The sequence below is a fragment of the Coregonus clupeaformis genome, chromosome 17, assembly GCF_020615455.1.
Source record: "Coregonus clupeaformis isolate EN_2021a chromosome 17, ASM2061545v1, whole genome shotgun sequence".
Lineage (NCBI taxonomy): Eukaryota > Metazoa > Chordata > Actinopteri > Salmoniformes > Salmonidae > Coregonus > Coregonus clupeaformis.
Window position 1 is genome coordinate 39226191 of NC_059208.1, and position 27235 is coordinate 39253425.

At 43.0% G+C, this 27235-nt stretch overlaps 1 protein-coding gene across 1 annotated transcript in view; it reads left to right on the forward strand.

The window, feature by feature from the left end:
* samd12 (sterile alpha motif domain containing 12) overlaps positions 1 to 27235 on the forward strand; it is a 136932-nt gene that overhangs the window by 26109 nt on the left and 83588 nt on the right. Inside the window, exons 2-3 of the mRNA XM_041902992.2 lie at positions 9448 to 9647; positions 18278 to 18407. Of these exons, the coding sequence (XP_041758926.1) occupies positions 9448 to 9647; positions 18278 to 18407 (330 nt within the window). The remainder of the gene's footprint in view (positions 1 to 9447; positions 9648 to 18277; positions 18408 to 27235) is intronic.

A 27235-nucleotide genomic window follows, 5' to 3' on the forward strand; every position in this document is an offset into this window, starting at 1 on the left:
ACCAAAAAGCTCTATTTTTGTCTCATCAGACCACATGACCGTCTCCCATTCCTCCTCTGGATCATCCAGATTGTCATTGGCAAACTTCAGATGGGCCTGGACATGCGCTGGCTTGAGCAGGGGGACCTTGTGTGCGCTGCAGGATTTTAATCCATGACGGCGTAGTGTGTTACTAATGGTTTTCTTTGAGACTGTGGTCCCAGCTCTCTTCAGGTCATTGACCAGGTCCTGCCGTGTAGTTCTGGGCTGATCCCTCACCTTCCTCATGATCATTGATGCCCCACGAGGTGAGATCTTGCATGGAGCCCCAGACCGAGGGTGATTGACCGTCATCTTGAACTTCTTCCATTTTCTAATAATTGCGCCAACAGTTGTTGCCTTCTCACCAAGCTGCTTGCCTATTGTCCTGTAGCCCATCCCAGCCTTGTGCAGGTCTACAATGTTATCCCTGATGTCCTTACACAGCTCTCTGGTCTTGGCCATTGTGGAGAGGTTGGAGTCTGTTTGAGTGTGTGGACAGGTGTCTTTTATACAGGTACCGAGTGGAGAACAGGAGGGCTTCTTAAAGGAAAAACTAACAGGTCTGTGAGAGCCGGAATTCTTACTGGTTGGTAGGTGATCAAATACTTTTGTCATGCAATAAAATGCAAATTAATTACTTAAAAATCATACAATGTGATTTTCTGGATTTTTGTTTTAGATTCCGTCTCTCACAGTTGAAGTGTACCTATGATAAAAATTACAGACCTCTACATGCTTTGTAAGTAGGAAAACCTGCAAAATCGGCAGTGTATGAAATACTTGTTCTCCCCACTGTATTTCAGGAGATTTAATAAAATCAATAGTCTCTGGTATACGTGGGGAGTGATCACCCAGGGTCTACAAAGGTAGAGCTATTCTTTGTCAGAGATCCGTTACTACTCTCAATGGGCCTGCCTGGTATAGGTGGCGTCATGCTCTTGTGAATTTGGGGGAGAGCGTATACAGTGGGGGAAAAAAAGTATTTAGTCAGCCACCAATTGTGCAAGTTCTCCCACTTAAAAAGATGAGAGAGGCCTGTAATTTTCATCATAGGTACACGTCAACTATGACAGACAAATTTAGGAAAAAAAATCCTGAAAATCACATTGTAGGATTTTTTATGAATTTATTTGCAAATTATGGTGGAAAATAAGTATTTGGTCACCTACAAACAAGCAAGATTTCTGGCTCTCACAGACCTGTAACTTCTTCTTTAAGAGGCTCCTCTGTCCTCCACTCGGTACCTGTATTAATGGCACCTGTTTGAACTTGTTATCAGTATAAAAGACACCTGTCCACAACCTCAAACAGTCACACTCCAAACTCCACTATGGCCAAGACCAAAGAGCTGTCAAAGGACACCAGAAACAAAATTGTAGACCTGCACCAGGCTGGGAAGACTGCATCTGCAATAGGTAAGCAGCTTGGTTTGAAGAAATCAACTGTGGGAGCAATTATTAGGAAATGGAAGACATACAAGACCACTGATAATCTCCCTCGATCTGGGGCTCCACGCAAGATCTCACCCCGTGGGGTCAAAATGATCACAAGAACGGTGAGCAAAAATCCCAAAACCACACGGGGGACCTAGTGAATGACCTGCAGAGAGCTGGGACCAAAGTAACAAAGCCTACCATCAGTAACACACTACGCCACCAGGGACTCAAATCCTGCAGTGCCAGACGTGTCCCCCTGCTTAAGCCAGTACATGTCCAGGCCCGTCTGAAGTTTGCTAGAGTGCATTTGGATGATCCAGAAGAGGATTGGGAGAATGTCATATGGTCAGATGAAACCAAAATAGAACTTTTTGGTAAAAACTCAACTCGTCGTGTTTGGAGGACAAAGAATGCTGAGTTGCATCCAAAGAACACCATACCTACTGTGAAGCATGGGGGTGGAAACATCATGCTTTGGGGCTGTTTTTCTGCAAAGGGACCAGGACGACTGATCCGTGTAAAGGAAAGAATGAATGGGGCCATGTATCGTGAGATTTTGAGTGAAAACCTCCTTCCATCAGCAAGGGCATTGAAGATGAAACGTGGCTGGGTCTTTCAGCATGACAATGATCCCAAACACACCGCCCGGGCAACGAAGGAGTGGCTTCGTAAGAAGCATTTCAAGGTCCTGGAGTGGCCTAGCCAGTCTCCAGATCTCAACCCCATAGAAAATCTTTGGAGGGAGTTGAAAGTCCATGTTGCCCAGCGACAGCCCCAAAACATCACTGCTCTAGAGGAGATCTGCATGGAGGAATGGGCCAAAATACCAGCAACAGTGTGTGAAAACCTTGTGAAGACTTACAGAAAACGTTTGACCTGTGTCATTGCCAACAAAGGGTATATAACAAAGTATTGAGAAACTTTTGTTATTGACCAAATACTTATTTTCCACCATAATTTGCAAATAAATTCATAAAAAATCCTACAATGTGATTTTCTGGATTTTTTTTCCTCATTTTGTCTGTCACAGTTGACGTGTACCTATGATGAAAATTACAGGCCTCTCTCATCTTTTTAAGTGGGAGAACTTGCACAATTGGTGGCTGACTAAATACTTTTTTCCCCCACTGTATGACAGGTTTTGTTGGCCAGTCAACTTTCATGCACTCATATTCTGTTTTTGTAATTTCCCCTTAATTAAAAAATGTACACAATTTATCATGGATCAGAGACTTGAATTGATTAGTAGGGTCCTTAGGGAGTCTTTTTTGTAAAATTCATCATCACTGAGTTCTCAGAATTTCCTTGTCATAGTCTGCAGCATTTTGTATCACTATTGCACCTCCTTTTGTCGGCAGGTTTTATAATGATACTTGAGTCATTCTTGAGTTCCATAAGGGATTCTTTCCCTGCTTTGGACATAATGTGGAATACCTTGTATTCTTGTTTCTTAGACAGGAGATGTATTATGTGTCTTTCTCAACTAGGCAGCAAAATGTTTCAACAGGGATTTATTTTGGGTGATAAACATTTGCTCTTAAAATATGTATTTTCCCTTTATGTCCTCAAGGCAAGAGTCAAGTTCATTGTCATTCAGGTTATCAATGGGAAGAGCATTAGCACTGTCCTGTCTGGTTCCTAGTCTCATTCAATGGATTTACATTGGCAGGTGTATAGGGAGCAACCCCATTACCAAAAAACTCAGTCACTCAAACTGCAGAAAAACTTTTAGAAGTCTAACTGTATCAAAGTTATTGGCCTGAGATGTTGGGACAAATTATAGTCCTTTACCTAGGGCAGATGAACATGTATCAGATATAGTAGACCTGTTGGACAAGTTAATTACTGTGTCTTGCTCCGTGTGTGGGGGTGGGACTTGGGTGTTGCCGTCTTCCTGCGTTGTCCTCTCCTGCATTTCTTGCGGGGATGCAGGGTGGGCGGTGGTCTTGACCGCCTATTCGATGATTTCGGGATTCCCCAAAAAAGAAGACGCTCGGCCTCTGAATTGGTCACGAGTCCGATGTGAAGGAGGAGGTTGATCGCCACATCAGTGGCCCTCTAGGATTACGGCTGGGCTGGTGTTTACCCTTCCAGCTTGCTCATGGGAGAGTGCCAATTGGCTGTCTCCGGCCATCCCTCCAGAAATGCACCTTCTGCTCCTTGTAGTCCGCAGTATCACTCTCAAACGTTTTTCGCTTGCTTGGCTTTGTCTCCAAGTTTGAATTTTTTCCACACTGCTCAGAATGTTCTCTCTTTTGTCCTTATTGGTGATCTTGCTTTCTAGATCAACATTTAGCTGTGTCACTTGATCTCTAGTCGTGCTCAATTGTTGTATGGTCAGAGACATTAAATCATAGGAGTGTTTTTTAAGAATCTCGCACCACCGGTCACAAAAGGAGGGGTTGTTCAAACCGAGAGCAGGTGCTTTCTGTATCCGTAATCCTCGTGGAATTATTTTATTCCTTAGATAATCAAATCAAATGTTATTTGTCACATGCGCCGAATACATGTGAAATGCCTTACAGTGAAATGCTTACTTACAAGCCCTTAACCAACAATGCAGTTTTAGGAAAGAATACAAAAAAATATATACAATATAAAATAATACGAAATAAAAGTAACAAATAATTAAAAAGCAGCAGAAAAAATAACAATAGCGAGGCTATATTCAGGGGATACCGGTACCGAGTCAATGTGCAGGGGCACCGGTTAGTCGAGGTAATTGGGGTAATATGTACATGTAAGTAGAGTTATTAAAGTGACAATGCATAGATAATAAACAGAGTAGCAGCAGTGTAAAAGAGGGGTGGCAGGCAATGTAAATAGTCTGGGTAGCCATTTGATCACTCAAAGTGACTGCATGATAATATTGTTTTGTTTCACGGATATGTAGATTCTTGAGATGTGATAACTGAGTCTGCATTTTAGTCTGTCGTTGGGCCAGTTTCATCAAAAAGCAAGTCCTTCATTATGATCCTGGAATAATCATCCTCTGAGAACTAAAATTACTTGCTTTGGCCCGGCATTTGAGTCTGCTCTTTCAGCCATAAAGTCAAAGGACCCGGTAGGCTTGTAAAAAGGGAGTCTCAAAAAATGAGTGCTGTATGGTAGAGTTCATGTACAAACGCTGAAGAACATAGGCACATCCAGGTACTTTTTGCAGGTGCTGGAGTTGTAGGTGAATTCATGAAAAATAAAAGGAAAATGCTGCTCAACATTGTCATAATAAAATCACCTGGGATCATGAGCAGCAGTGTGCGGCATTGTTATTTTTATTTTTCAGTCTGCTTTCCAACAGACATTGGGAGACAAATTCACCTTTCAGCAGACAATAACCTAAAACACAAGGCCAAATATACACTGGCGTTGCTTACCAAGATGACGTTCAAGGTTCAGAGTGGCCTAGTTACAGTTTTGACTTAAACCTTTTACTGCAGTGGACTAAATCAGGGTCACACAGTGGTTCTTGGTAGTCTTAAACAAATCTACTTTGAAACAAAAGTATACACCTCACACACATGGTTATGGCCTTATTTTGACCTGTACCATGTCAGATATAGAGTTGAAATGTATTCCATTTTAAGTTTGCATCCCAATATTACACTTTATATACATCACAGAAGACTGAAATATAACAAAACCGTTACACATAAAAGCCGCCGAAAATCTGGTGTTTCTTTGAAAGAATGTTTCTTATTAATAATGAAAAATATTAACATTCCACCCATGAGGCCACTAGGTCGTTTGACTGCAGGAAAGGGCTACATCTGCTTGAAAATCTATGCAAGACTTTAAAATGGCTGTTTAGCAATGATCAACAACCAGCTTGACCGAGCTTGAAGAATTTTAAAAAGAATAATGTGCAAATATTGCACAATCCTGGTGTAGAAAGCTCTTAGATAATTATCCAGAAAGATTAACAGCTGTAATCGCTGCCAAAGGTGCTTCTACAAAGTATTGACTCAGGGGTGTGAATACTTATGTAAATTTAGATATTTCTGTATTTAATTTGCAAAATGTCTAAACACTTTGTCATTATGGAGTATTTTGTGTAGATGGGTGAGAAAAAATATCAATTTAATGCATTTTGAATTCAGGCTGTAACACAACCAAATGTGGAATAAGTCAAGGGGTATTAATACTTTTCTGAAGGCACTGTAACGGTAAAACACTGATGTCAAAGCGCACAACACATGCAAGCGGTTTCATATGACAGATTAAAATATCAGTTACAAATTTAGACAGAGGGGTGATATAATATGCAACAACTAGCATGGGTTGTTAATATGATATGGCAATTTTATTTATCTGCTTTTCAACAACAACAAAAGGCCAAAAGCCGGCTATTACCGGCTAAAAGGAAACCCTGTAACGCTGGTACCTTTACTACTAGTATTCAAGTCCCCACTTACAGTATTCTATAGTGTATATATATATATATATACAGTGGGGAAAAAAAGTATTTAGTCAGCCACCAATTGTGCAAGTTCTCCCACTTAAAAAGATGAGAGAGGCCTGTAATTTTCATCATAGGTACACGTCAACTATAACAGACAAAATGAGGAAAAAAATCAAGAGAATCACATTGTAGGATTTTTAATGAATTTATTTGCAAATTATGGTGGAAAATAAGTATTTTGTCACCTACAAACAAGCAAGATTTCTGGCTCTCACAGACCTGTAACTTCTTCTTTAAGAGGCTCCTCTGTCCTCCACTCGTTACCTGTATTAATGGCACTTGTTTGAACTTGTTATCAGTATAAAAGACACCTGTCCACAACCTCAAACAGTCACACTCCAAACTCCACTATGGCCAAGACCAAAGAGCTGTCAAAGGACACCAGAAACAAAATTGTAGACCTGCACCAGGCTGGGAAGACTGAATCTGCAATAGGTAAGCAGCTTGGTTTGAAAAAATCAACTGTGGGAGCAATTATTAGGAAATGGAAGACATACAAGACCACTGATAATCTCCCTCGATCTGGGGCTCCACGCAAGATCTCACCCCATGGGGTCAAAATGATGACAAGAACGGATGGCAAAAATCCCAGAACCACACGGGGGGACCTAGTGAATGACCTGCAGAGAGCTGGGACCAAAGTAACAAAGCCTACCATCAGTAACACACTACGCCACCAGGGACTCAAATCCTGCAGTGCCAGACGTGTCCCCCTGCTTAAGCCAGTACATGTCCAGGCCTGTCTGAAGTTTGCTAGAGTGCATTTGGATGATCCAGAAGAGGATTGGGAGAATGTAATATGGTCAGATGAAACCAAAATATAACTTTTTGGTAAAAACTCAACTCGATGTGTTTGGAGGACAAAGAATGCTGAGTTGCATCCAAAGAACACCATACCTACTGTGAAGCATGGGGGTGGAAACATCATGCTTTGGGGCTGTTTTTCTGCAAAGGGACCAGGACGACTGATCCGTGTAAAGGAAAGAATGAATGGGGCTATGTATCGTGAGATTTTGAGTGAAAACCTCCTTCCATCAGCAAGGGCATTGAAGATGAAACGTGGCTGGGTCTTTCAGCATGACAATGATCCCAAACACACCACCCGGGCAACGTAGGAGTGGCTTCGTAAGAAGCATTTCAAGGTCCTGGAGTGGCCTAGCCAGTCTCCAGATCTCAACTCCATAGAAAATCTTTGGAGGGAGTTGAAAGTCCGTGTTTCCCAGCGACAGCCCCAAAACATCACTGCTCTAGAGGAGATCTGCAAGGAGGAATGGGCCAAAATACCAGCAACAGTGTGTGAAAACCTTGTGAAGACTTACAGAAAACGTTTGACCTGTGTCATTGCCAACAAAGGGTATATAACAAAGTATTGAGAAACTTTTGTTATTGACCAAATACTTATTTTCCACCATAATTTGCCTATAAATTCATTAAAAATCCTACAATGTGATTTTCTGGATTTCTTTTCTCATTTTGTCTGTAATAGTTGACGTGTACCTATGATGAAAATTACAGGCCTCTCTCATATCTTTAAGTGGGAGAACTTGCACAATTGGTGGCTGACTAAATACTTTTTTTCCCCACTGTATGTATGTATGTGTGTGTATGTATATATATATATATATATATATGTATGTATGTATGTATGAGATATATATATATATATAAATATATATATATATATATATATATTATATATATATATATATATATATATATATATATATATATATATATATATATTGCTAAAAAAAATAAAGGGAACACTAAAATAACACATCCTAGATCTGAATGAATTAAATTATCTAATTAAATACTTTTTTCTTTACATAGTTGAATGTGCTGACAACAAAATCACACACAAATTATCAATGGAAATCAAATGTATCAACCCATGGAAGTCTGGATTTGGAGTCACCCTCAAAATTAAAGTGGAAAACCACACTACAGGCTGATCCAACTTTGATGTAATGTCCTTAAAACAAGTCAAAATGAGGCTCAGTAGTGTGTGTGGCCTCCACGTGCCTGTATGACCTCCCTACAACGCCTGGTTATGCTCCTGATGAGGTGGTGGATGGTCTCCTGAGGGATCTCCTCCCAGACCTGGACTAAAGCATCCGCCAACTCCTGGACAGTCTGTGGTGCAACGTGGCGTTGGTGGATGGAGCGAGACATGATGTCCCAGATGTGCTCAATTGGATTCAGGTCTGGGGAACGGGCGGGCCAGTCCATAGCATCAATGCCTTCCTCTTGCAGGAACTGCTGACACAATCCAGCCACATGAGGTCTAGCATTGTCTTGCATTAGGAGGAACCCAGGGCCAACCTCACCAGCATATGGTCTCACAAGGGGTCTGAGGATCTCATCTCGGTACCTAATGGCAGTCAGGCTACCTCTGGCGAGCACATGGAGGGCTGTGCGGCCCCCCAAAGAAATGCCACCCCACACCATGACTGACCCACCGCCAAACCGGTCATGCTGGAGGATGTTGCAGGCAGCAGAACGTTCTCCACGGCGTCTCCAGACTGTCACGTCTGTCACATGTGCTCAGTGTGAACCTGCTTTCATCTGTGAAGAGCACAGGGCGCCAGTGGCGAATTTGCCAATCTTGGTGTTCTCTGGCAAATGCCAAACGTCCTGCACGGTGTTGGGCTGTAAGCACAACCCCCACCTGTGGACGTCAGGCCCTCATACCACCCTCATGGAGTCTGTTTCTGACCGTTTGAACAGACACATGCACATTTGTGGCCTGCTGGAGGTCATTTTGCAGGGCTCTGGCAGTGCTCCTCCTGCTCCTCCTTGCACAAAGGCGGAGGTAGCAGTCCTGCTGCTGGGTTGTTGCCCTCCTACGGCCTCCTCCACGTCTCCTGATGTACTGGCCTGTCTCCTGGTAGCGCCTCCATGCTCTGGACACTACGCTGACAGACACAGCAAACCTTCTTGCCACAGCTCGCATTGATGTGCCATCCTGGATGAGCTGCACTACCTGAGCCACTTGTGTGGGTTGTAGACTCCGTCTCATGCAACCACTAGAGTGAAAGCACAGCCAGCATTCAAAAGTGACCAAAACATCAGCCAGGAAGCATAGGAACAGAGAAGTGGTCTGTGGTCACCACCTGCAAAACCAGTCCTTTATTGGGGGTGTCTTGCTAATTGCCTATAATTTCTACCTGTTGTCTATTCCATTTGCACAACAGCATGTGAAATGTATTGTCAATCAGTGTTGCTTCCTAAGTGGACAGTTTGATTTCACAGAAGTGTGATTGACTTGGAGTTACATTGTGTTGTTTAAGTGTTCCCTTTATATTTTTGAGCAGTGTATAATTTTATTTTTTATTTATTTATGAACTGAATTGAGAATTTCACTATCATCCTGAATGTGATTCAGACTTGCAGTATGGATGTGTACACTATTACCAACCAGCAAGATGATGGTTGGTTCACAGACATATCTATACTGTACACATTGGTGTCCTATAGTTTATTTAACCTTGTGTCCGTCCCCTCCCTCCCTCTTATCTCTCCCTGCAGCTGTCCACTGCAACCTGAGCCAGAATGGGATTGACCACCAGATGATGTGCCCAGATGACGTGACCTCTCACCTGGAGGAGGAGCCTCTGGACCAGGGCGCCATGCTGGACGACGACAGCCCCACCTATCAGGACGTGAGACCCGAGTACCAGCGCCGCTCGCCGCCCCACCGCTCCGTCTCTGAGTCAGAACTCTCACGGGTAAGAACAGGGGGACTTCAATGCAGTCTTTATCAACCCAGTCCTCGGGACACACCAGTCGTTCCATATATCTGATGTCCAGCACACCTGATTCAAATTAAACACCGCTTGCTGATTAGTTGACTAGTTTCAGGTGTGCATGGTGTTGGAGCACATTAAATATATGTTACGGCTGGTTTGTCCCGAGGACTGGGTTGAGAAAGGCTGCTCTAACAAATGCCAGGATAGGTACCAGGCTGGGGTGACCACTCATACCATAATCATTGGTCTATAATAGATTTGTAGGTTCATTTTGGGATATTAGTAACATGTCCCATCATTTACTGTACCTTGCTAATTTTCAAGGAATTTCAGATCTGTAATTCTAACAGACAATTAATCTTTAATTCAGTAATTACTTCCTTACTACACACTCTTTCTGGCACCTAACCATTGCTTGATCAATTAACTAGATACAAAAATGTTCAAATTAACTCACTTGACAGCCCTTATTCAATGTTTCCTGAGAATGACTTATTTAGATTAAAGGTTGTTGTCAGTGGAGAATTGCTTTTATTTCCTCTCTAAAAATAGCATCCTGTAGCGACAATGGATCTGACATTTCCTGCTCTTTCCCCCTCTGTCTATGAAGGGAGATGAGATAGAAAATGACAGAGATAATTATCTGTCAATCTGACTGACTGGAACTGCTTTCACCCAGACAATATGTCCTGCAAGAAGCCCCATGTAGCTACTCCTTTGAAATGTAGATGAATAACTAGGCTTGGGCATTATCCAGATTTTCATATTGTCATTCCGTCCTTCTCTTATCCTGGGAGTTATTGAAAACTAACATGAACTAAATTGCAAAGACAGGCAAATCCAGCTCAAAGTTTTATACAAGCATAGCTAGTAGCTACCGAATGTCATTTTCGGTGGGTGTGGACATTTACAAGCAAAAGTGAACGATAGAAAAACTGTGCAAATGAACAAAGTTGTGATGCATGCTTTTTTGAAGGAAGAGTAGAATGTGTGTACACGGAGGAGAAAAACTCTAGTAGGAAACACAGGGAAGAAATGGCAGCTGTACAGACAACACATCGAGAGCTATTTGATTATAATATACTTTATCTAATGGCAAACATTTAGTAGTGAATTGCATAGTGTAACTTCATCACCTCATGTGCACCGCACAACAGAGACTCGCCGATAGATATAGAACTTTATGCACTCCCGTTGGGCTATTTTACTAACAAACGTGACTGGCTCAACTGTTCTCGGGAGCTACGGTAAGCTTCATGATGTAAAATAATGTGACCGGTGAAATGAAGAACGCGAACTGCTTTATCTCCTAATGTATTGCACAAGTTGACTGCAGGTATTAACTTAAAAAGTACCTACAAATATTCACATTTATTGAAAAACTTCAAATAAATAGTTTTGACGGTATTGAAAAACCATCCTGTGGCTTTTTCCAAATACCCCGGTATATGGTATAACGCCCAAGCCTACGAAAAACTAAGATGCTTTTTATAGTCACACTGCGTGGTACAAGCCTTCTATGTTCCTACAGTAGAAGAGTAAGTGTGATAAACCACCATGTAGGTTAATTAGAAAAATGGCATCGCTGCATGGAATCCTCATTTAGAAATCTGTGGATGTCATGTGAGTGATGTTACCTTACTTCATAGGCATCAGTCAACTCTTCACATATTTTGTAGTAGCATAAAGTAGAAATGTCTTAATCACAAACTGTATTTTCAACCATGCACATTGTACAGTATCCGTCATTTGAGTTCATGACGATACCCTTTTCACACTACTGAGCCAAACCAACCCGAGCCAAGCTGTACTGCTCTGGCCAGGCTACACATACCCCTAGTTGCTGGAACATGTTTGAAAGGACAATAAGAAAAGAAAATGTCGGAGCCATCACAGTACTGTGCAGTTCTGCTGATGGAGAAACTCTGTGGCTAAGCAACGGCATCGACTGAAAGCATAACCTGGTAGAGCATGGCGCTTGCAACGCCAGGATAGTGGGTTCAATTCCTGGGACCATCCACCCGTAAAATGTATGCATGCATGACTGTAAGTCGCTTTGGATAAAAGCGTCTTCTAAATGGCTATTATTATTATTATTATTATTGAAAATCAAGAAACCCTACACATAATCATGCCCAAAGGAATATCTTTGTCTACACACACATCAACTCCTATTGCCCTGCTGGGTAATGCACCCATATTGACTCCCAAGGTCAGGAAATTAAAAGCCAGCATTGTGCATGTTCTTTCTTTGATGTGGCCCAATGAAGTCTGTCTTCACACTGCTTGTAAATCCAATTTCAACCTGGAGGAGTCTTTTTTTAAAGCGGTTATTAATTTACTCAGCATAGCGTGTTATTTCTCCCTCCCAGCCCGGCCTGCCGTCCACATAGACAGCCTAGCCTGCCTTATCCCCACAACGTAACGGAAGAATTAACTCATTTTCTTTGCCTTTGAGCTTTGGGAGAGAGAGGGAGAGAGAGAAATAGCGGGCCCAGGCGACGCCTGCCGCAACGCTGGACTAGTTAATTAAGTGAGCCATGAAGGAGATGAGCTGAGAATGACACTAGGGCTCGATGTCTCAAATAACCACTCACTCAGTCAGTGTGACTCTAAGGGCTATTCCCTCTCAACACTGAGGAAATGTTGTACTGTAGTATTGGAATGATGCAGTGTGGTCATTTATTTGCTAGATGGCGCTGTATGTTCGTGAATGCCAGAGCTGTATAGTGCACTAACGAGGCTACACATGGTGGTGGAGCTACGCCAACACTACAGTATGAGAGCTGCTGAAATGCCTTTACATTCTTGTAATAATGGAGTTACATTCATTTTAAAGTAAGTCATTAATTAACTATCGGTAAGGCGTTTAGTAAAAAAAAAATGTGTATCCTATTTATTACACCTGGTAGTAGTCTGTGTGTGTTGCTGTGGGTTTAATTTTCATGGCGTATGTGGGCTGACATTCTTAAATTGTGTTAGTGTTTTGAAGTTGTCCTTGCTCTGTTGCTAAGGTAACATGTGAAATACATGAACTGCATAGGGTGTTAAATTATGCCAAGGACAGATTGAATGTGTGTTTTTGTGTGTGTGTTTAAGAGCCTGAGCACGCAAACCTATTCTCAATTTCCCACTTAGAAATAAAGCTGGCTTTTTCTCGCTCTGCACACCAGCACTGTCACTCAAATCTCTAATTGGCCCAGAGTCTCAAACGCAGTTCTGTGGATGATTCCCCTTTGTTTTTCTCTCACTGTCTCTCACTCACTCACATGGCCTCACCCAATGTTAAAGTCCCAGAAACACTGCTTTGTGTTACATTACTATGAAATACATGGATGGCTATTGACTCAGGAACTGTTGCAGTTCCCTCTCCAACCCCACCGAGCTCACCCTGTGCAGTGCACATTATACACACTCACCCCTGAGCAATAGAGGGAGCAAAGCCAAGCCTCTCTCTTGGACGACATGGGTCCCATTATGCCTGGCAAAAACCAAACACTGCATTCCACAGTAAGAACCTTAGACCAACGGTCAAGCATGGTGGTGGTAGTGTGATGGTTTGGGGATGCTTTGCTGCCTCAGGACCTGGACGACATGCCTTAATAGAAAGAACCATGAATTCTGCTCTGTATCAGTGAATTCTACAGGAGAATGTCAGGCCATCCGTCTGTGAGCTGAATCGCAGCTGGGGGTCATGCAGCAAGACAATGATCCAAAACAGACAATCAAGTCTACATGAAAATGGCTAAAAAGCAACAAATTTGAAGTTTTGGAATGGCCTAGTCAAAGTCCAGACCTAATCCCAATTGAGATGATGTGGCAGGACTTGAAACAAGCAGTTCATGCCTGAAAACCCACAAATGTCACTGCGTTAAAGCAGTTCTGCATGGAAGAGTGGGCAGCATTTGGTTGGAGTCATTGCAACTAAAGGTGGCACAACCAGTTATTGAGTGTAAGGGGGAAATTACTTTTTCACACAGGCATTAGGTGTTGCATAACTTTGTTTATGAAATAAATGAAATTAGTATGTAATTGTTGTGTTATTTGTTCACTTAGGTTCCCTTTATCTAATATTAGGTTTGTGTTGAAGATCTGATGACATTCAGTATAAAGAATATGCGAAAGTAGTGAATTTGGAACGGGGCAAATACTTTTCCCCAGCCCTATCCATATATACACTACCATTCAAAAGTTTTGGGTCACTTAGAAATGTCCTTGTTTTCGAAAGAAAAGCATCAATGTGGTCCTCTGTAGCTCAGCTGGTAGAGCACGGCGCTTGTAACGCCAAGGTAGTGGGTTCGATCCCCGGGACCACCCATACACAAAAATGTATGCACGCATGACTGTAAGTCGCTTTGGATAAAAGCGTCTGCTAAATGGCTTATTATTATTATTATTATTATCAAATTGATCAGAAATACAGTGTAGACATTGTTAATGTTGTAAATGGCTATTGTAGCTAGAAACAGATGATTTTTTTATGGAATATCTACATAGGCGTACAGAGGTCCATTATCAACAACCATCAGTCCTGTGTTCCAATGGCACATTGTGTTTGCTAATCCAAGTTTATCATTTTAAAAGGCTAATTGATCATTAGAAAACCCTTTTGCAATTATGTTAGCACAGCTGAAAACTGTTGTGCTGATTTTAAAGAAGCAATAAAACTGGCCTTCTTGAGACTAGTTGAGTATCTGGAGCATCAGCAATTGTGGGTTCGATTACAGGCTCAAAATGGCCAGAAACAAATAACTTTCTTCTGAAACTGTCAGTCTATTCTTGTTCTGAGAAATGAAGGCTATTCCATGCGAGAAATTGCCAAGAAACTGAAGATCTCGTACAATGCTGTGTACTACTCCCTTCACAGAACAGCGCAAACTGGCTCTAACCAGAATAGAAAGAGGAGTGGGAAGCCCCGGTGCACAACTGAACAAGAGGCCAAATACATTAGTGTCTAGTTTGAGAAACAGACGCCTCACAGGTCCTCAACTGGCAGCTTCATTAAATAGTACCCGCAAAACACCAGTCTTAACGTCAACAGTGAAGAGGGGACTCCGGGATGCTGACCTAGGCAGAGTTGCAAAGAAAAAGCCATATCTCAGACTGGCCAATAAAAAGAAAAGATTAAGATGGGCAAAAGAACACAGACACTGGACAGAGGAAGATTGGAAAAAAGTGTTATGGACAGACGAATCGAAGTTTGTGGTGTTTGGATCACAAAGAAGAACATTTGTGAGAAGCAGACCAAATGAAAAGATGCTGGAGGAGTGCTTGATGCCATCTGTCAAGCATGGTGAAGGCAATGTGATGGTCTGGGGGTGCTTTGGTGGTGGTAAAGTGGGAGATTTGGACAGGGTAAAAGGGATCTTGAAGAAGGAATTTTGCAACGCCATGCCATAACCTGTGGACGGCGCTAGATTGGAGCCAATATCCTCCTACAACAGGACAATGACCCAAAGCACAGCTCCAAACTATGCAATAACTATTTAGGAAAGAAGCAGTCAGCTGGTATTCTGTCTATAATGGAGTGGCCAGCACAGTCACCAGATCTCAACCCTATTGAGCTGTTGTGGGAGCAGCTTGACTGTATGGTACGTAAGAAGTGCCCATCAAGCCAATCCAACTTGTGGGAGGTGCTTCAGGAAGCATTGGGTGAAATCTCTTCAGATTACCTCAATAAATTGACAACTAGAATGCCAAAGGTCTGCAAGGCTGTAATTGCTGCAAAAGGAGGATTCTTTGAAGAAAGCAAAGTTTGAAGGACACAATTATTGTTTCTATTAAAAATAATTTATTTCTAACCTTGTCAATGACTACATTTCCTATGCATTTTGCTCTATTTCCTATTCAAACTCATTTCATGTATGTTTTCATGGAAAACAAGGACATTTCTAAGTGACCCCAAACATTTGAATGGTAGTGTATATACACACACACACACACACACACACACACCTTCTTTCTGTCCCCATTCCTTCCTACTGGGCTCATCATGGTAGTGTTTCTGGCTAAGCCATCCAGAGCTACACTAGCTCCTTCCTGTACTGTACCATACACCCCAGGCTGCTAGTCAGGGTTAATTAGTGTCGAGCTAAGCTGTATTTAATGGTTAACGTGGGTTTTTGTTGCAATGCCATCCTCCCCTCAGCGGAGGTCTCCTGTCTCTTCCCTCCCTGCAGATTCAGTGTCTCTGTGGCCTGCCAAAGCAGTCACGTCGGTCGTCTGTACTCTGACTATACTTGGCACTGGAAGAATGACAGTCTCCCCTGGTGGCGCTCTCTCTCTGTATCTCTCGTCAGTCAGTCAGTCAGGTAGAGCTAGAGAGACAGACATGAAGGGGAATGCGGTGGGTACTGTGTTACGCTGGCCTAGCCTAGGTGGGGGCATGTTCTATTGCTATGCCGCACCACACAGCAAGCCACTGCTGACTGGAGTGGGAGGGAAATGGGAGGAAGGGAGTGGATGTGAAATTTTAACCACCTCTCTCTGTGGGTAATTTTAGTCGCACCTCAATCAAAAGGAAGCGATGCCAGCACTTTAGCTACAGTGGCGGGTTGTTCAGCGGGATACACACTGAATGCCTGAGGGATTAGGCAACATATGAACTATCAACCTGGCTGCATGTTGTCTGTCAAATGATTTATAGTATGTCCCCTTTGGTCTGATAAATAGTGCTGTACCATGGTTCCCTTAGTGCTTCTTGTGGAACATGCATATCTGCTTATTACCATATATCCGTAGACCTTGCTATCTCATTGGAAAAGGAAAGGGGGATACCTAGTAATTTGTACATCTGAATGCATTCACCTGAAATGTGTTTTACGCATTTACCCCAACTGACCTGCAGATCTAGTCTTAGGAACTGTGCCATCAGGATGATACAAATGGCCCTTTTATCTGCATTGGTTGATATTGTTTGTGTATGCACTGTATATGTTAGTACTGTACAGGTGAGGGGAAAACAGTATTTGATCCCCTGCTGATTTTGTACGTTTGCCCACTGACAAAGACATGATCAGTCTATAATTTTAATGGTAGGTTTATTTGAACAGTGAGAGACAGAATAACAACAAAAAAATCCAGAAAAACGCATGTCAAAAATGTTATACATTGATTTGCATTTTAATGAGGGAAATAAGTGTTTGACCCCCCTGCAAAACCTGACTTTGTACTTGGTGGCAAAACCCTTGTTGGCGATCAGAGGTCAGACGTTTCTTGTAGTTGGCCACCAGGTTTGCACACATATCAGGAGGGATTTTGTCCCACTCCTCTTTGCAGATCTTCTCCAAGTCATTAAGGTTTCGAGGCTGACGTTTGGCAACTCGAACCTTCAGCTTCCTCCACAGATTTTCTATGGGATTAAGGTCTGGAGACTGGCTAGGCCACTCCAGGACCTTAATGTGCTTCTTCTTGAGCCACTCCTTTGTTGCTTTGGCCTTGTGTTTTGGGTCATTTTCATGCTGGAATACCCATCCACGACCCATTTTCAATGCCCTGGCTGAGGGAAGGAGGTTCTCACCCAAGATTTGATGGTACATGGCCCCGTCCATCGTCCCTTTGATGCGGTGAAGTTGTCCTGTCCCCTTTAGCAGAAAAACACCCCCAAAGCATAATGTTTCCACCTCCATGTTTGACGGTGGGGATGATGTTCTTGGGGTCATAGGCAGCATTCCTCCTCCTCCAAACACGGCGAGTTGAGTTGATGCCAAAGAGCTCGATTTTGGTCTCATCTTACCACAACACTTTCACCCAATTCTCCTCTGAATCATTCAGATGTTCACTGGCAAACTTCAGACGGGCCTGTATATGTGCTTTCTTGAGCAGGGGGACCTTGCGGGCGCTGCAGGATTTCAGTCCTTCACGGCGTAGTGTGTTACCAATTGTTTTTTTGGTGACTATGGTCCCAGCTGCCTTGAGATCATTGACAAGATCCTCCTGTGTAGTTCTGGGCTGATTCCTCACCGTTCTCATGATCATTGCAACTCCACGAGGTGAGAACTTGCATGGAGCCCCAGGCCGAGGGAGATTGACAGTCATTTTGTGTTTCTTCCATTTACGAATAATCGCACCAACTGTTGTCACCTTCTCACCAAGCTGCTTGGCGATGGTCTTGTAGCCCATTCCAGCCTTGTGTAGGTCTACAATCTTGTCCCTGACATCCTTGGAGAGCTCTTTGGTCTTGGCCATGGTGGAGAGTTTGGAATCTGATTGATTGCTTCTGTGGACAGGTGTCTTTTATACAGGTAACAAGCTGAGATTAGGAGCACTCCCTTTAAGAGTGTGCTCCTAATCTCAGCTCGTTACCTGTATAAAAGACACCTGGGAGCCAGAAATCTTTCTGATTGAGAGGGGGTCAAATACTTATTTCCCTCACTAAAATGCAAATCAATTTATAATATTTTTGACATGTGTTTTTCTGGATTTTTTGTTGTTGTTATTCTGTCTCTCACTGTTCAAATAAACCTACCATTAAAATTATAGACTGATCATTTCTTCAGTCAGTGGGCAAACGTACAAAATCAGCAGGGGATCAAATACTTTTTTCCCTCACTGTATGTGCCATCTATTTTGCACCTATAAGTCATCTATTGTCTTTCCTCTCCATGCAGCCAGGGAACGTAAAGCTGTCCAAGCCAGTGGCCCTGTGGTCCCAGCAGGACGTGTGCAAGTGGCTGAAGAAGCACTGCCCCAAGCAGCACCAGATCTACAGCGACTCCTTCAAGCAGCATGACATCACAGGTGCGCCCGCCACAGCCAGAGTCTGTCTGTTGTCGCGGTTACTGTTGCCACCGTCGCCATGTCAATCATCCCCTTAACGAGCCCCTCCAAGGTCACATCCGCCCACCCGCTAACGACCTGCCTGCCGCATAATGACGAGAAGGCTAATTGCCACGCACTCAACCTCTCGGAGCACGACTGATTTACATTTGAATGTTTATTTGCAGCTCGCTGTGACTGGAGAAATTTAGCACTTCACCCATGATGCACTTAGGCCACGAGGAAACCGAGGTCGCTGGGGTTAAGGGCTCAACCGGAGCACACGGCAGCGGTGTTCCATTAAGAGGTCGAAAATGGTAGCTGAAAAATTAGTAGGAGCTGGCTACATACAGTAAGAATCCCACTTATCCCATGTCAGTAACATGTCCATAAACAAATAAAATGTCAAATGATGCGCTATGTAATGAATAAAGAAAAGGGCCCATTTCAGCCATCTCATTTTGCTTATGAGAACCGTCACCACAAGTTTGGCTGAATTCAAACTTCCTTGGGGATAAGCTTCAATATAAAATATTAGAACCTTAGTGCGTTGTCTCTAAATATGCATTTCCTCACAAGCCCGCCGATAATGAAACAGTGACTATGTTGTCTCACAATTAGTGTAATGACCTGCAGTTGTGAGATGTTTTTGTCTCAGGTTCAGACGAGTGGATAAGGGGTTAACCACCGGCCCAATTAGCGATAACGATATGCACAAAACACGCTAGTAGTTCCCCTCGTCATCCCATCCAGCATTAATTAACAGAATGCAATTATAACAGGCCAGGCCATACCAATCGGGCGCACAATGCAATTTGTATCCCAATCGTGCAGAAATATATCGTGCATAATTCTTTCTCCACCCCATTAGATTCAACAAGAGCAAGCAAATCATGAGGAATGTAGTATTGCGCTCGAGAACCACACTGTGTGAACAAACTAGTTGAATAGGAACACGTACTGTGTACACAAAACACAACTAGAAAGATCTATTGAGTCACACTGGCTGGGGCTAGGAAATTGAGTTGGAAGTGGAGTTGGAAATTGAAAATGCTGCCGTGTGTGTCGGTTCTGGTCTGATTAGGAGAAGGCCCTTTGTTTGATAGGACTTCCTTTGCTATGGTATCTATAGTAACAGAGTAGTAAGATAATATTTCAACAGTCAGAGAAAACCCAACCGTCTTGTAGGACGTCAATACTACTCATTTCATTGGTCTTGGTCCACTGGTCATCCTCTCAGAAGTAGCAAATCAATATAAGGCAGCGTATCCAAATCATAACTCTTGCACATCCCCCATAATATGTCATAGCTCTGGCAGTGAAAGATATCTTACATCTCTGGGCTTTGCAACAGCGCTACATTTTCACTTCTTTGAACGACTTCAATATGCAGCCGTCGGTTGCCATCCCTTGCCAGCGATGTTGAGCGGCAGCCAAAATCAAAATCAATGTTTCCCATCCGAGTGCCTCAAGCCTCGATTGCCAAGATTCCCCCCTCTCTCGACGCTCCCGAAAGACCGCCTCCAAGTTTGACGTTAACACCGAGCTGTCATTAAAATGCATTAAAGCATATTAAGGTATAATTAGAAATTAGTCCCTAATCTTGTGTAATTAGAAAGACTGAGTCGTGGCAAAGAGCGTGGTGTGGTAAATTAGTTTAGTATACATTTACTGATACCGTAAGTGTAATCAGCGGAGAAGTGCGCCAACATATGTAATCAGAAGAGGGAAGTGAAGGGGTTGGCGACAATTGAATCACACTCCACTGTCATGGAGTAGTGCATTGAATGAATTAGAACATGGTGATCCAATGGCCTCCACTTCAGACAGATAAAGAAAGGAATTGGATTAGATACGAGACAGTTGGTCTGTATCCCAAATGGCACCCTATTCCAATGTAGTGCACTACCTTTGACCTATAAGGGCCCATATGGCTCTGGACAGAAGTAGTGCACTATATAGGGAATAGAGTGCCATTTGGGACACACCCTTTGTTTCAGACAGTTAGTTAAGCATGGCAGGTCTTTTGGATTGCAGTCAAAATGAAAGCATCCAACAAAATCTTGTCTAAAGTGACTGTAGGGAAATGGTGATGTTCGCACCAGCGTTGGTTCTATTCAAAGGTTCACCTCCGTAAGAGCATACTGTAAGAAGGATAGCAGTCTTTTATGGTAATATTGAATGTTTTTTGATGTATCACCAAGTGCTATTGAAAACATTGACTGCTGGTTAACCCAGTTGAACAGTTGCACACAGCTTATGAATGTTGTAAAACGTAAAGGTATCTTGCTGTATCAGCTTGTCACACAGCCACGTTCGATCCTGTAAACACCCCCTCGTTTTACCTCAATCTATCTCTCCCGTTACAAATCCCAGTGGCACATATTACACAGTGGCAACCTGTGCGACACCTACCCAGGCACGTTCAAATCACAGTCGGTGTAGGTTATGATGGGCTCATTCCTCAAGTGCTGTTTAGGACTATTGCCCAGTAGAGGGGTCGTTTTTAAATGGTATTTTTCACCTTTTATAGTTTCTCACGGCTCATCAAATATACATTTGCTACCCTGTGCGACACCTACCCAGGCATGTTCAAATCATAACCTACATAGACTGTGATTTGAACGTGCCTGGGTATGTATCGCACAGGGTAGCAAATGTATACCCCTCTACTGGGCAATTGGCCTAAACAGCACTTGAGAAATGAGCACTAGCCCATCAAACTACACCAATGTCTCTCCGAGGACTAAGCATTCAGGCTAAAGGCTACATGCTTAGTACTGATGCTGAGCCTGCAAAAGGCTCCACTGTTGACCATTTGAGTAAGTTAATCAATCAAACATGATACTACCTGAATATTCTCCTTAGAGGTCTTCACTTTTTGACCCGTTCCGAAGTGGACCTGGGGATTTCCCACCCGGACCTGATATACATTAATAAAAATTAATATAGAGACCCATTTCGAACAGACCCGAGGACAACTAGACCCCTTCCGTATAGACCTGGTCGAATCCAGACCCGGTCCAATCCGAGTGAGGGAAGCAGCAGAAAAGTCATTTTTTAAAAGCTACTTTATTAACCGGAGCTGATAAAGCGCTAGAGGGAGAGGGGTGCCCGCTCTAGCATGCGGGGGAGGGGCCGTACTGTGACCAAGTGACATGGGGAGCAGGGAGGAGGGAGGGAGAGACAAGAGACAGCAACCAACCAAGCCAACATGCGCTATAGTAGACCTATAGCTGTCATAGCTAGGTTATTTATCATCAAATATGATTACGTAGAACCGGTCTTGGATTGCATCAAACCGGGAGAAGATAGTTAAGCTAGCTAGCTAGGCTAACTGAGGCTGCAGTGCATGCGCTTTCTCATCCTACAACTCCATCCAGAATATTAAGGAGCAGCCTGCCTACCTGTTGGCTCTTGGTAGTTGTAGCCTATCCTCTCCTTTTTTAACTTTTTTAATTCTGTCATTTTAATTCCATCTTCCATTGATTAGATATCTCCTAACTTTTGCCTCACGGTGCGAGGCTCTTTGACTGTAGCCTATTGCTGCTTTGATGACTTATAATTGGCCAACAACAAGCTACACGTGCCACGCTCCACTCTCATGAAAAGCAAGAGCAGCAGTATTAATGATACACTTTCTCTCTCTCTCTACTGCAGCAGTCTCCTTCGGATCTGTATGGGCCCTTGCGGACAAGTCAGTTAAAATTACACATACCCGAGACAATTATATCAGATCCGACCCAAACCTGTGACATTATTTAGAATTCTGGATCGGGTCTCGGGTATTTGGGTACACGTGGATCCGTGAAGAACTCTAATTCTCCTAGCAAATTACCCATCTGGACAACAGTTGGGTAGAGAGGGATTATGTCTTTGATGTCTGGATCTAAGGGTGTGGATTGCTTGATTGTGAGGTTAGATTGATCCCAAGTGATCTTAAATGGAGAATTCTGAAGAATCCAATTGATCCTCAATGATTGTGAGAAAAACATTGCGAGTGATAGTCCGACACAATGGAACAAACGTATAGTGATCATGTTGATCCTCTCACAAATCAAATTCTATATATTATATTGTTCCTCATTTCTCTGTGCTAGTTAAGAAACAACGATTAGTGACCAGATACTGTAGGTGGGCAGTGACTCTGAATTAGCATCCTGCTGAGGTTGCAGTCTGATTGTGCTGCTGATTATCCCTCTGCTTCTGTGCTTCATTCAGGAAGAGGGCTGCATCCCCTTGAGAATGATGCCCCTCTTTTCTCCAGTCAGAAATAACATTAGCATCTAATTTGGAACCCATCTCAGAGCATAGTCCATCTCATGGCCATTTGGGAGCAGAGCTTTACAATATCGTGCCCAGGTTACTGAGCGAGTCACATGGTCACCATGTATTTGTAATGTGTGCCAAGTACTAGTAAAAGATGCTATACACAGCATGTTGGGAATGTTGACTCTCATATTTACTTAGACAACAGTAGGCCACATTAAATTGCCAATTGGGCCGGATCTGGCTCACGGACCACCAGTTATAGACCGTTATAGAATATTCCATTGATAAGGATGTGTTGCTCATTGCATGTAGGGACTTATTGCACATGTGGAGGGTAACCAGAGACTCCTGAGACATTCAGTAGTCTTTACCCAGAAGACACACATACAGCTGTGTCTGAAGGTTTTACCTAGGAGATCTACATTCTCCCCGTCTATCTCCAGCTCACAGCCAGCCCAGCTCTTACTGTAAAACACATGTAGGTTCGCTGACTGGAGCCATTTGGAGAGAGTTGGGAAAGTTAGGTTAATTTGCTGTTTTTGTGCCCCTGTCCTCACCTTCTGCTGCTCCACAGAGCAGTAATTAGCATGGTTTTGGTTCAAACGCAAAAAGGGACAGAGCCCGCAGGGGGGTGTGTGTGTGTGCACTCTAAGTCCCCATTCATCAAAGCGGTGGTTGACTGTGCCAGGCCATAGATTAATCTGCCCGCCGCCCCACACTGAGGGAGGTCTGCACTCCCCCTGCCCATTAATCTAACGCCTGGTCGTGGGATGTGTGTGTGTGCGCGCTGTAGGTTTGTATCTGTAGACTTATGAATATGGAGATAGATAGATAGATATATATATCTCAGCAAAAAAAGAAACGTCCCTTTTTCAGGACCCTGTCTTTCAAAGATAATTTGTAAAAATCCAAATAACTTCACAGATCTTCATTGTAAAGGGTTTAAACACTGTTTCCCATGCTTGTTCAATGAACCATAAACAATTAATGAACATGCACCTTTGGAACGCTCGTTAAGACACTAACAGCTTACAGACGGTAGGCAATAAAGGTCACAGTTATGAAAACTTAGGACACTAAAGAGGCCTTTCTACTGACTCTGAAAAACACCAAAAGAAAGATGCCCAGGGTCCCTGCTCATCTGTGTGAACGTGCCTTAGGCATGCTGCAAGGAGGCATGAGGACTGCAGATGTGGCCAGGGCAATAAATTGCAATGTCCGTACTGTGAGACGCCTAAGACAGCGCTACAGGGAGACAGGACGGACAGCTGATCATCCTCGCAGTGGCAGACCACGTGTAACAACACCTGCACAGGATCAGTACATCCGAACATCACACCTGTGGGACAGGTACAGGATGGCAACAACAATTGCCCGAGTTACACCAGGAACACACAATCCCTCCATCAGTGCTCAGACTGTCCGCAATAGGCTGAGAGAGGCTGGACTGAGGGCCAGATACTGACTGTTACTTTTGATTTTGACCCCCCCTTTTTTCAGGGACACATTATTCAATTTCTGTTAGTCACATGTCTGTGGAACTTGTTCAGTTTATGTCTCAATAAACACAGTTGACAGTGAGAGGACGTTTCTTTTTTTGCTGAGTGTGTGTATGTATGTGTGTGTGTGTGTGTGTATATGTGTATATATATATATATATATATGTGTATGTATATACTTACTGTATTTTATATACTTACTGTATTTTATAGCATCGGTACCTTTTTATAGGGGGGAGTAGTCATTTCAAAAGTAACTAATATTTGGGTGAGAAGGAGGCAGTGCCTCATTCCCAGGCAGGTTTGGGGTAATGATATAGAGGGGCGGACAGTGCGAGAGGGCAGAGCTAACACTGCCAGGCTACAGGGGAGACTAACTGGAGAGTGGGAGTGAAATTTAAATCCAATCAATATTGTGCAACTGAAGAGGCAGAAGTGCCTTAAATAATTTTCTCTGTCAATTGGCCAAAGATAAGTGGATACAGGAGATGAAGTAAAAAGGAGCTTTGTGTTCTGGCAACATCACAGACCGGGTCTAGAGGAGAGGAAATTATTACACTTATTCAGATAGAAACAGAAGTCCTCTTACCTTAGCTGGAGTCAGAGAGAGTGCTGTGTGTGTGTGTGTGTGTGTGTGCGTGTGCGCATTAGGGATGGGCACGGTTAATCGAATATGCGGATATCCGAACAGATGTTAGTATTTGATTACTTGAGTGTTCATTTTTGGAGAGAAACAATTGTAGGCCAATTTTAACAATGGAAAAAGCTTTGTCTAAATTAAATTATCCTTGTGACATTTTTACATAAAACGACAACTTTTGAATGTAGTTTTTATAAAACGGTGTGTTGAGCTACTGATGAGCATTTAGCCGTCCAGGCTGCCCTTACATCGGTATGCTATTTTCCCCACTTCAAATAGCAATTACATGCGCTCACCTACCAGAGTTTCCCCTAGACCTGAAACGGCTCAATGCAAAACACCCGTTTTGGAAGTGGAAACCCTTCTATCATGGCAAAAGTCTGACTTCTCTTTCGCTGTTGCTGACAAATTACCAGAGAAAAGCACCCTGACATGATAACTGACATGATATTATTCGAAAAGTAACATAACCACTCTCCAAATAAACAGTTACCTGCCTTGATGTGACCCATTAGGAAATAGCTACTCCAACCCCACCACTGTCCCAATGGCCCTCCATTTTGTAGACACTGTGCTTTGTCTTAGCACTCCACTCAACCCCAAGCTGTCTATTCAGTCCTGTACAAGTCTTCTCTTTCTCTACACTCTTCCTCTTTTCTCACTTTTTATGTTCTCTTATTTTCAAATCCACTCCCAGTCCCTCTCAACCTTCTCTCTCTCTCCACCTCCTCTCCTCTTAAGGCGTTCTCCCCTCATCCTCTACTCCTCTCTGCTCTCTCCGCCCGGCCATGCTACACTGCTCTGTGTATTAATTGTGGTTTGATAAATTCCCTGCTGTGGCTTCGTGGGATTGTGGAGTCAATGACTCAGAACTGCAGTGGAGAGAAAAGTCTGGACTCCTCACAGAGGCGTTTCGCCCGGCTGCTACTGGAAGGAGAGGAGAGGCGCTATGTTGGCACCGCCGCCAAGAAACTGGCAGCTTGGCTCCAAATTGCTCTAATCTCGAGGCATCTTAGAACTGCACAATGGTGGACAGCTTATCTCCTTTAACTCTGAGCTGTTGATGACTAAAGATGCTTTATTATAGCAGTTGTTTAGTCATTAATTGTCAATCAATTGTCCCATTTTAACGATCAACCAAATTAGCAAAGTAATTTCATTTTAAAACTACACATTCTCTAGTATAGGCTACTTATTGTAATGAACAATATTAGCAAAATGCCTACGATAAGTGATCGGTATGGTCGGGTATTGATAATTTCCGGTTTATCGTCCCAGCTCTACGATGCTGTCAGCTTTATACCACCAACACACAGCCTACTGTAGCTTGTCTAAGTGCTCTCTTTGTGTGGTAAAGTCATGGTTGCATAAGCCCTAAAACTGTAACAAATCACCAAAAGTGACTTTCACAAGACATTATAGCTTACAATGCTTTCACACAACACCCTTTTGTCATTTTTGCTATCTCGAATAATGAGCCGTGTCAAAGATAAAATAAATATACAAAGTCGTTAAGTAACAAATCATTATGAAAATCTAGGGTGCGTAATGAGGCAGTAAGTACAGTACTGTTGGAGGAGTGGATGGGAGGAAGGAGCTCGGGGGGTGAAAGGGAGCATGTGACAGTCACACCACCATAGCTATGCTGTGAGACCATAAACCAGGGAAAGTTAACGGGCTGCCAGCCAATCAGGAGGAGCGATCCGGAGCCCCGAGTCATTAGGGTAAACGAGCGAGGGGCTCTACAGGGGTCGGGCTAATGCATAGTAATTCTATCTAGCTCCCCAATCCCGCACACTGCCACAATGGCCTTCCATAACGAGCGTAATTAATTAGACTGTACTTTCTCAACTGTGTTTTTATCACCATACTTCTAAGAAATTATATTAAAGAAGATTAAATTAGGGATTTTAAAATCAAGAGACCCAGAAGAAGGTGCATATGGGTGAAAGAAGATTAATAATTATGTTAAGTGTGTAATGTCGCGAGATGAAGATATTCCTTGAAAGTGGGTCATCGTTGGCTGCTCGACGCTACCTGCTATCATACCCGTGCAGAAATTTAATAACATGTATTGAATGGATAGACTAGAGCAGAGATCATCAACTAGATTCAGCCGCAGGCTACAAATTATTATTTTGAGTGGATGGTCGGGGGGCCGGAACATAATTACAAATTATTTGTAGACTGCAAATTGACCGCAAGAAGCCCAAACAGATATAATATTTGATTGAAACATAATAATTTCAAACCTTGCATACATTTGTATATGATCACGTCTCTCTATTAAGCGTGGAAATACTTAGGAACAGATTTCCCAAATTAAAATCACTTGGAGCTGATTTCCTGGTGTTTTTACAGTTGATGTCCAAAAACTTTTTGCTCAGAAAACTTGTGGG